Raw genomic sequence first — 10,634 nt, forward strand, 5'->3', positions numbered from 1 at the left:
GGAGTTGGGGTCCTGCAGGGGTGTGGAAGAGACCAGAGGCCAAGGTGGTTGAAATTCATTTTATTTGATTGCATCTAATTTTACTTCAACATTTTATTTTATTTTATTTTATTTTATTTTATTTTATTTTATTTTATTTTATTTTATTTTTTTTTGAGACGGAGTCTTGCTCTGTCGCCCAGGCTGGAGTGCAGTGGCTGGATCTCAGCTCACTGCAACCTCCGCCTCCCGGGTTCACGCCATTCTCCTGCCTCAGCCTCCCGAGTAGCTGGGACCACAGGCGCCAGCCACCTCGCCCGGCTAATTTTTTGTATTTTTAGTAGAGACGGGGTTTCACCGTGTTAGCCAGGATGGTCTCGATCTCCTGACCTCGTGATCCACCCGTCTCGGCCTCCCAAAGTGCTGGGATTACAGGCTTGAGCCACCGCGCCCGGCCGCAACATTTTATTTTATTGTTTAATTTCACAACATTTGGTTATTTCCTTTCCTTTCATTTGATCACATTCATTTTTTAAAAGTTTCCCTTTGAGAAGAATTGTGGCAATGACAACATTTGCCAGGATGACCTCAGCATCACCTTCAGTTTCATGAGGTGAGTTTCCTTTCCTTTCCTCCTCGCCTCCTCCAGAGGAGGACCCGTACCATAACCCGCTGTGTTCTCCTCCTGGCCCCCAAGGGAGCCGGGTGTTCCTGGGCTCTGAGGTCCCGTGTGGCTGCCCCTCTACTGTTGTCTCTCATCCAGTGCCTGAGTCTCCGTTCCGCTGAAGCAGGCTTTGCCACAGGGAAGCCCCCAGTGCCCTACCCCCGGCTGTCTTATTCCCACAGCCTGGACTGCCTCGTGGTGGGTGGGCCCCGGGAGTTCAACGTGACAGTGACTGTGAGAAATGACGGCGAGGACTCCTACAGGACACAGGTCACCTTCTTCTTCCCGCTTGGCCTGTCCTACCGGAAGGTGTCCAGGCTCCAGGTAACCACATCCTTCTCAGGCTCCATCTGACCTATGCTTCACCGTCCTCATGGCTGGAGGTGGATATCACCGCCTTTGCCTCCCTTGCCTGCCAGAACCAGCACTCACAGCGATCCTGGCGCCTGGCCTGTGAGTCTGCCTCCTCCACCGAAGTGCCTGGGTCCTTGAAGAGCACCAGCTGCAGCATAAACCACCCCATCTTCCCAGAAAACTCAGAGGTCAGAACTCCTGGCTCCTCCCCTCCTTTTTTCTTTGATTTCTTTGAGGATTCTTTTCTTCTTCTTCTCTTCTTTAGTAGTGATTCCTTTTTGTACAAAACAGCTTTATTGAGATATAATTCACATACCATCCAATTCACCTATTTAAAGCATACATTTCAAACCCAGCACAGTGGCTCATGCTTGTAATCCTAGCACTTTAGGAGGTCGAGGCAGGAGGATTGCTTGAGTCCAAGAGTTTGAAACCAGCCTGGGTGACATGGCGAGACCCTGTCTCTACAAAAACTGTAAAAATTAGCTGGGGGTGGTGGTGCACACCTGTAGTCCCAGCTACTTGGGAGGCTGGGGTGGGAGGATCTTCTAAGCCTGGGTGGTTGAGGCTGCAACGAGCTATGATAACACCACTGCACTGTAGCCTGGGCAACAGAGTGAGACTCTGTCTCAAAAATAAATAAAATAAAATAAAATAAAGCATACAGTTCAGTGGCTTTGAGTGAAATCACAGGGTCTTGCATCCATTATCATGATCCATTTCAGAACATCTTCATTACGTCACAAAGAGCCTCTGTTCCCGTTGGCCCTCAACCCCAATCCTCCCATCTCCCCCAGCTCTAGGCAACCACTAATCTACTTTGCATCTATAGATTTGCCTATTCTGGACATTTCATATAAATGAAATAATACCGTATGTGATCCTTTCGCTAGCATAATATTAAGCAAGGACTTAGCAAGGATCATTCACATCGTTGTATGTGTCAGTACTTCATTGCTTTACATTTTTAAAAAATTTTTAATATATTTTTTGAGATAGAGTCTCACTTCGTCACCCAGGCTGGAGTGCAGTGATGTAATCTTGGCCCACTGCAACCTCCGCCTCCCAGGTTTAAGCGATTCTTGTGCCTCACCCTCCCAAGTAGCTGGGGTTACATGCACCTGCCACCATGCCCGGTTAATTTTTGTATTTTTAGTAGATACAGGGTTTCGCCATGTTGGCCAGGCTGGTCTCGAACTCCCAACCTCTGGTGATCCACCTGCCTCAGCCTCCCAAAGTGCTAGGATTACAGGCGTGAGCCACCGTGCCCGGCCTTCATTGCTTTTTATTTGGTGAACAATATCCTGTTGTATTGATGGACCATATTTCATGTCTCCATTAATCAGATGACGGGCATTTGGGTTATTTCTTCTCTCCTATTTCTATCATTGCTTCTCCTTTCTCCCATTCCAGGTCACCTTTAATATCACATTTGATGTGGACTCTAAGGCTTCCCTTGGAAACAAACTGCTCCTCAAGGCCAATGTGACCAGGTGCTGTCTGCCAGGCTTCTGCATGCAGTTGCCCTTCTGAGGCCCCAGCTCCTGGCCCAGGGTGGGCCTTTGCCCTTTGCCCACTGGTTCTCCCTTCAACGCATTTGTTCACTTAGCAAACACTCACTGAGCACCTACCACGTGCTGGGTCTTGTGCTGAGTGCTGGTGGGACAGTGGTGGATCACACGATGGTAGTTCCTGCCTTCTCAGAGATGATAATTTAGTGGCAAAGACAGGCAAGAAAACTAGCCATTAATCTTGCATCTCAAATGCAGTATGAGATGCAAGATTAGATGCCGGATGGCCAGTGTTCTTGGGAGTCTGGTGTTCAGAGAAGATTCCTAAAGAAAATATATTTAGGAGCTGGATGTGGTGGCTCAGCCCTGTAATACCAGCACTTTGGGAGACTGAGGCAAAACAATGACTCGAACCCAGGAGTTCAAAATCAGCCTGGACAACATATCAATACCCTGTTTCTACAAAAAATACAAAAATTAGCCAGGCATGGTGGTGCATGCCTGTAATCCCAGCTACTCAGGAGGCTGAGGCACAAGAATTGCTTGAGCCTGGAAGATTGAGGCTGTAGTGAGCTGAGTTTGTGCCACTGCACTGCAGCCTGGGCAACAGAGTGAGACCCAGTCTCAAAAAAATAAAAAATAGATAACATAAAAATAAAAATAAAAGAAAATGAAAGGGGGAAAAAAAGAAAATATATTCAGACAAAGCAAAAGCATGAACTGAGGGCAGGCATGAAGATGGAAGGCAGGAAGCAGATACCAGGGATGGGAAGATCAAGGTGTGTTTAAGAGTGGCCTCAGCATGAAATGCAGGGTTGAAGGAGCTGGTGGTGGTTAGATACAGGCCATGTCCCAAAATGGCTGATGGGTGTTGCTAGGGATTTGCAGTTTCGCCTCTGGGAGTGACATAATCATATTGGCATGTTAGAATGATCACTCTTCAGGAGGGCTGACCATTGGGGTGGGAGCAGGTGTGAATTCAGGGACCAGTTAGAGGAAGGTGGCTGTAGACATCCAGGTGGAGAGGGATGGGCCTGGGCTAGGCAGAGGCAGGAGTTGGAGAACAGTGGGGTTTCGGACGCAGAGATAACAGGACTTGGTGGCTGATTGGAGGCAGGGAGTGAGGGAGAGGGAGGAGGAAAGACTGTCCATTCTCAAGAGCTTGCTGGAGCTCTCTCTTTCCCTCCAGTGAGAACAACATGTCCAGAACCAACAAAACCGAATTCCAACGGGAGCTGCCGGTGAAATATGCTGTCTACATGGTGGTCACCAGGTGCTGGCTTCAGGACTTTAGCTGAGCCTCCCTTCTGGGCTGGACATGACTGATCTGTGCGCATGAGTCTGTGCATGTCTGTGTCTGTGTGAGTCTGAGGATCTATGTGCATGTGTATGTGTGCATGGGTGTGTATGTGTGCATGTGTGTGTCTGAGGATCTATTTGTATGTGTGTATGTGTGCATGGGCGTGTGTGCATGTGAGTGGGATCTATGTGCATGTGTATGTGTGCAAGGGTGTGTATTTGTGTGTCTGAGGATCTATGTGCATGTGTGTATGTGTGCATGGGTGTGTATTTGTGTGAGAATCTATGTGCATGTGTATGTGTACATGGGTGTGTATTCGTGCATGTTTGTGAGTGTGAGGATCCTTGTGCGTGTATTTGTGCATGTGTGTCTGAGGATCTGTGTGCATGTATGTGTGCATGGGTGTGTATTTGTGCGTGTGTGTGAGGATCTATGTGCATTGTGTGTGCATGGGTGTGTATTTGTGCATGTGTGTGTGTGACAGGATCCATGTGCATGTATGTGTGCATGGGTGTGTGTCCATGGGTGTGTATTTGTGCATGTATGTGTATCTGAGGATCTATGTGTGCATATGTGTGTGTGTGAATGGGTGTGTATTTGTGCGTGTGTGTGTCTGAGGGTCTATGTGCATGTATCTGTGCATGGGTGTGTATTTGTGCGCACACGTGTGTGTCTGAGGGTCTACGTGCATGTGTGTATGCGTTCGTGGGTGTGCATTTGTGCATGTGTGTCTAAGTGGCCCAAATGGACACGCACTGTGTGTCCAGCACACATTGCTTCCCCCATCCCCCTGCACCCTACCACATCTCCACCCCCAGGCCTTCATACCCATTACCCATGTGCCTGTTCGCTCCTTACACACTTAGCCTGAGACACCCTCCCAGGGCACCCATCATGTTTTGTCACCTCCTGTGCCTTCTTTCTCCCTTCAGCCATGAGGTCTCCACTAAATATCTCAACTTCACGGCCTCAGAGAATACCAGTCGCCTCATGCAGCATCAATATCAGGTGGGGAGCTGGGGCATCTTGGTCCCGAGAAGGAGGCTGGGGAGGAAAATCGATGGTAGACAATGCAGAAACAGGGATGGGAAATGTGCGCAAGGCGCCTGTGGTGTGCCAGACTTGGTCCACGCTGCTGTCAGTATGCACACATGCACGCACGTGTGTGTGTGACATGCACGCACGTAATTATCTTGTGTTACCTTCGTAACGACTCTGTGGGGCACTGTCATGATCCCCAGTTTACAGATGAAGAAACTGAGGCTCAGAGAGGTTTACAGAACACGCCCGAGGTCTCCCACCGAGTAAGTGGGAGACCTAGGACTGGAGACCCGGCCGTGTGGCACTGGAATGCATATTAGGTGTACACTCTACTCTCTCAAACAGGAAGGGGCAGGACGCCCCGGCCTGTGGCCTGCCCCGTAGGGAGGGGAGGCTGATTTTCCAGGCTGGTGGGGGAGGAAGGCCAGAGCCCTGACCCCGCCCTCCCCGGTGCAGGTCAGCAACCTGGGGCAGAGGAGCCTCCCCATCAGCCTGGAGTTCTCGGTGCCCGTCCGGCTGAACCAGAAGATCATATGGGACCGCCCCCAGGTCACCTTATCGGAGGTGAGCGGAGCTCGGCCTGACTCCCACAGCGCCCTGCGCCTTCCTTTCACCTCTGTCTCCGCTGTTGGGTTTTGGAGCAGCTCCCCCTCCCTCCTGGACCCAAGCCATCTCACCTCTTGAGAGACGGGCCCTGGCGCCTTCATCTCTGCCCCTTCTCAGTGCGTCTCTTTCCTCAGAGCCTCTCGAGTACGTGCCAAACCAAGGAAAGATTTCCCACCCCTCACACCGACTTTCTGGCTAAGCTTCAGAAGGACCCAGTGGTGGTGAGAAGCTAAATCAGTCCCAGGGCCATATGGAGACCCAGCGCGCTTCCCTGCTGCAACCTGTATGGTCTCTGAGCACACGGGGAGGGGTGTTCTTTGCCTTCTGCTTCCTTACCTGTCCCTTCCTCTCCTGCGTTCCCCAGAACTGCTCCATCGCTGTCTGCCAGATAATCCAGTGTGACATCCCGTTCTTTGGCATCCAGGAAGAATTCAATGCCACCCTCAAAGGCAACCTCTCGTTTGACTGGTACATCAAGGTGTGTGGGGTCCTGATGCTTCGCCGGGCACAGGCGTGGTGCTCAGGGGCCCAGGTGCAGTGCACACCCGCTCTCTTCCACAGACCTCGCATAACCACCTCCTGGTCGTGAGCACAGCTGAGATCTTGTTTAACAAATCCACGTTCACCCTGCTTCCGGGACAGGGGGCGTTTGTGAAGGCCCAGGTACCTGTCTTGGATGCTGAGGAACTATTGGAGGGAGAGGGGCTGGGCTTGTGGAGATCTCTGGGGGAGGGGAGAGAGAGACACAGCAACAGAGAGACATAAGGAGACAGACAGACATAAAGAGAGACAGAGACAGAGAGATAGAGACGGAGCAACAGATACAGAGACACAAAGGAGAGAGAGAGACACAGAGACAGTGAGAGATGGAGATAGAGACAGATAGAGATAGAGACAGAGACAGATACAGAGCGAGACAGAGACAGGGAGAGATGGAGATAGAGACAGAGACAGATACAGAGTGAGACAGAGACAGAGACAGTGAGAGATGGAGATAGAGAGGCAGAAAGAGAGAAAGATAGAGGACAGAGAAACCGAGGCAGGAGGGGGAGCAGGGAGAAGAGGTAGGGGAGGAGGACTGAGGGCTGGGATTCTGGGGGACTTGAGGAGGGGTTCCCCACTTGATTCAGGGGTGCACACGGTGTGAATGGGGAACCCCCAGAAATCCGGAGTCGTCTCCCCTGACGTCCCTCCTTCCTCCCCCAGACGGAGACCAAAGTGGAGCCGTTCGAGGTCCCCAACCCCTTGCCGCTCATCGTGGGCAGCTCTGTGGGGGGGCTGCTGCTCTTGGCCCTCATCACCGCCGTGCTGTACAAGGTGCTCCCCTCCATTCCCCCACCCCTCCCTTCCTCCTCTCGGGCCTCGCACTGCAGCTCCGTGCCTCGGTTTCTCCAGCGGGGCTGCCAGCTCTGTGACTGGGGCGAGTCCGGGAGTCTCTCTGCGCCTCAGTCTCTTAGGGAGGGTGGCCAGGTTCGTGCGCAGGGCGCGCTGAGAACGCCCCAGGTACGGACTCCACCAAATGCGTAGTCGCCCTCCTCGTTGTAGTTTCTGTTTCTCTCCAGGCCCTGAAGCGGATGTCACTCTCCCCCCGCCCCGCCCTCCTGGGTCCTTTCTGTCTCCGCCACGCGCTCTGGGACCCGTGCTGGCCCTCCCGCCCCCTCCCCCTGGCCTGCGGAGTCGCCCGCTCCCTGGCTGTTGTCACACACACTGCCCTCCTCTGCCCCGCAGCTCGGCTTCTTCAAGCGGCAGTACAAGGACATGATGAGTGAAGGGGGTCCCCCAGGGGCCGAACCCCAGTAGTGGCTCCTTCCCGAGCGAGCGAGCTGCCTCTCCGTGGCCAGCAGGACTCTGCCCAGACCACACATAGCCCCCAGGCTGCTGGACACACCGGACGGCGAAGTCTCCCCGAGACAGGACCAGCTTGGGCTTACATTTGTGTGTGTGCAAGTGTGTATGTGCATGTGTGTGAGTGTGTGCAAGTGTCTGTGTGCAAGCGTGTGCACATGTGTGCGTGTGCGTGCATGTGCACGAACGTGTCCACGTGTGTGTGCAAGTATGTGAGTGTCTCCAAGTGTGTGCAAATGTGTGTAAGCGTATGTATATGAGTGTGCATGTGTGTGAGTGCATGTGTGTGCTCAGGGGTGTATGGCTCATATGTGTGACTCAGATGTCTCTGGCGTGTAGGTAGGTGGTGGCAGCGCAGCCTCTCCGGCAGAAGGGAACTGCCTGGGTTCCCTTGTGCGTGGGTGAAGCCGCTGCTGGGTTTTCCTCCTGGAGAGGGGACGGTCAATCTTGTGGGTGAACACAGAGGGAAACGCAGCAGCTCCTCTCCACTGAAGGAAGTGGGACTTCCTGTCGCCGGAGAGTCTGCGGGGCCTGCGGGAGCCAGCGCAGCTTGGATGGAGATTCCGTGAGAAGCCGTGGGTGGAACCAGGAGCCTCACCAAACCCACTCCACACCAGCGCTGATGCCCAGTAAAGATGTCCACTGAGGAATGATGAATCGCCCTTTATGGATTCATTTATTATTTCAATGTGACTTTAATTTTTTCAATGGATAAGCCTGTCTACGGTACAAAAATCAAAAAGCATTCCAGAGTGTACAGTGAAAAGTCTCCCTTTCCAGATATTCAAGTCACCTCCTTAAAGGTAGTCACGCTTGTGTTTTGAGGTTTCCTTCAGATTCCAGGTGATGTGCAAATGTACGCATGTGTGCACACACATACACCACACACACACACACACGTTTTTTACACAAATGGTAGCATACTTTATATTGGTCTGTATCTTGCTTTTTTTCACTAATGTTTCTCAGACATTGGTTCATATGGACATAAATTACTTTTTCATTCTTTTATACCGCTGCATAGTATTCCATTGTGTGAGTGTACCATACTGTATTTAACCAGTCTTCTTTTGATATATTATTTTCAATCTCTTGTTATTGCATCATTGCTGAGTTAATAAATCAAATATATGTCATTTTTGCATATATGTGAGGATAATTTATAGGATATGTTCCTGGAAGTTTGGGTTCTCCCAGAAGCAAACCCAAAATTTGAGTGAAACAAGCATATTTAAGAGGTGGCAGGCCAGGCACGGTGGCTCACACCTGAAATTCTAGCATTTTGGGAGGTGAAGGTGTGAGGATTGCTTGAGCTCAGGAGTTTGAGACTAGCCTGGGCAACATATTGAGACCCTGACTCCTGAAAAATTAAAAAAAATTAGCCAGGCCTGGTGTTACGTGCCTATAGTCACAGCTACTTCGGAGGCTGAGACAGGAGAATTACTTGAGCCCAGGAGGTCTAGACTGCAGTGAGCCATGATCACACCACTGCACTCCAGCCTGGGTGACAGAGTGAGATCTTTTCTCAAAAATAAACAAAATAATAAAATAAAGGCCGGGCACGGTGGCTTATGCCCCTGTAATTCCAGCACTTTGGGAGGCTGAGGCAGGTGGATCACCTAAGCTCAGGAGTTTGAGACCAGCCTGTCGAACATGGTGAAACCCCGTCTCTACTACAAATACAAAAAAATTTAGCCAGACATGGTGGCAGGCGCCTGTAATCTCAGCTACTTGGGAGGCCGAGGAAGGAGAATTGCTTGAACCTGGAAGGTAGATGTTGCAGTGAGATATGATTGCATCACTGCACTCCAGCCTGGGCGACAGAGCAGGACTCCATCTTAAAAAAATAATAATAAATAAAAATAAAATAAAGAGATGGCTCCAGGAAATACCAAGGAAGGGAGGGCTGCCAATAACAGGTGTATTATCCACAGAGAAGCTGCTGTGAGTTCCTGGAGCTTCATCCCACTGGGCAGTTGTGGGAGGCAGTGCAAACACGCGCCTCAGTATCACCCCACCCAAGGGAGAAGACTGGAGAACGTAGACACCGATTCCACTTAGCTATTGAATGAGGGCTGCTCTTGGTGGGTAGTGTTAATTTCATACCACTCTGGCCTGCCCTGAGTGTGAGCAGAGCGGGCTCTAGTGGCCAGAGAAAGCGATACCAGTGCTGCCGGCTCCGTGTCTGACGGGTGAACACAGCCCCTGGCACTTTTTGGTTCAGGTCAGGGCACCAGCAGCACTTGCTGCCAAGGTGTGTGCAAGTGACGTTTTGGTGGTTGCTTCCTCAGAGGGAGGACGCCCAGTGCCTGTCTCTCATACTTTGCAAACACAGTAAACACTACCCTGGCTGAACATACATCCTCTCTAATCGTCACACCAGTCCTTGGAATTTATATGAATTTCACTTATGAGGAAACCAAGGCTTAGACAGATCATACCAATTGCCTGAGTTCATACAGCTGAGAAGGAATGGAGCTAGGAATTGATCCCAGCTCTGCCTAGCTCTAAAGCTTTTCTCTTTTACTGCCTGACAGCCTCAGAGGAATGGCCCCAGAGCAGGCATGAGGGAGTGTGGGGAGAGGGTGGCTGTTATTTAACTGTTATGATATTGGTTTTTTTTTTTTTATTATTATACTTTAAGTTCTAGGGTACATGTGCATAACGTGCAGGTTACATATGTATACATGTGCCATGTTGGTGTGCTGCACCCATCAACTCGTCAGCACCCATCAATTCATCATTTATATCAGGTATAACTCCCCAATGCAATCCCTCCCCCCTCCCCCCTCCCCATGATAGGCCCCAGTGTGTGATGTTCCCCTTCCCGAGTCCAAGTGAGCTCATTGTTCAGTTCCCACCTATGAGTGAGAACATGCGGTGTTTGGTTTTCTCTTCTTGTGATAATTTGCTAAGAATGATGGTTTCCAGCTGCATCCATGTCTCTACAAAGGACGCAAACTCATCCTTTTTTATGGCTGCATAGTATTCCATGGTGTATATGTGCCACATTTTCTTAATCCAGTCTGTCACTGATGGACATTTGGGTTGATTCCAAGTCTTTGCTATTGTGAATAGTGCCGCAATAAACATACGTGTGCATGTGTCTTTGTAGTAGCATAATTTATAATCCTTTGGGTATATACCCAGTAGTGGGATGGCTGATATTGGGTTAAAGCATATGAAATTGATGACATGTTTTTGGACTAAAATGGTTCTTTCTTTCTTTTTCTTCTTTCTTTTTTTCTTTCTTCCTTTCTTTCTTTTTCTCTTTCTCTTTCTTTTCTTTCCTTCCTTCCTTCCTTCCTTCCTTCCTTCCTTCCTTCCTTCCTTC

General features: G+C 50.4%; 1 protein-coding gene and 1 long non-coding RNA gene across 4 annotated transcripts in view; one reads left to right on the forward strand and one right to left on the reverse strand.

The window, feature by feature from the left end:
* ITGAM (integrin subunit alpha M) overlaps positions 1-8,459 on the forward strand; it is an 80,865-nt gene extending 72,406 nt beyond the window's left edge. For 2 of the 3 annotated variants that reach the window (XM_023191073.1, XM_023191074.1), the window contains 12 exons: positions 519-592; positions 826-967; positions 1,063-1,185; positions 2,411-2,490; positions 3,698-3,781; positions 4,741-4,816; positions 5,306-5,413; positions 5,590-5,676; positions 5,820-5,933; positions 6,017-6,118; positions 6,662-6,772; positions 7,184-8,459. In XM_023191073.1, coding sequence (XP_023046841.1) covers positions 519-592; positions 826-967; positions 1,063-1,185; positions 2,411-2,490; positions 3,698-3,781; positions 4,741-4,816; positions 5,306-5,413; positions 5,590-5,676; positions 5,820-5,933; positions 6,017-6,118; positions 6,662-6,772; positions 7,184-7,255 — 1,173 coding nt within the window. In that variant the 3' untranslated portion in view covers positions 7,256-8,459. The remainder of the gene's footprint in view (positions 1-518; positions 593-825; positions 968-1,062; positions 1,186-2,410; positions 2,491-3,697; positions 3,782-4,740; positions 4,817-5,305; positions 5,414-5,589; positions 5,677-5,819; positions 5,934-6,016; positions 6,119-6,661; positions 6,773-7,183) is intronic. The other variant, XM_023191072.1, reaches the window with a different exon arrangement.
* Positions 508-6,268, reverse strand: LOC111525628. Its single transcript, XR_002726165.2, has 4 exons — positions 5,792-6,268; positions 4,715-4,852; positions 2,629-2,832; positions 508-1,271 (listed from the first exon to the last, which is right to left on the reverse strand). It is a non-coding gene; the product is annotated as an uncharacterized LOC111525628 (long non-coding RNA).
* Positions 8,460-10,634: the final 2,175 nt, after the last annotated feature.

The sequence above is a fragment of the Piliocolobus tephrosceles genome, chromosome 17 (genome assembly GCF_002776525.5).
Source record: "Piliocolobus tephrosceles isolate RC106 chromosome 17, ASM277652v3, whole genome shotgun sequence".
NCBI lineage: Eukaryota > Metazoa > Chordata > Mammalia > Primates > Cercopithecidae > Piliocolobus > Piliocolobus tephrosceles.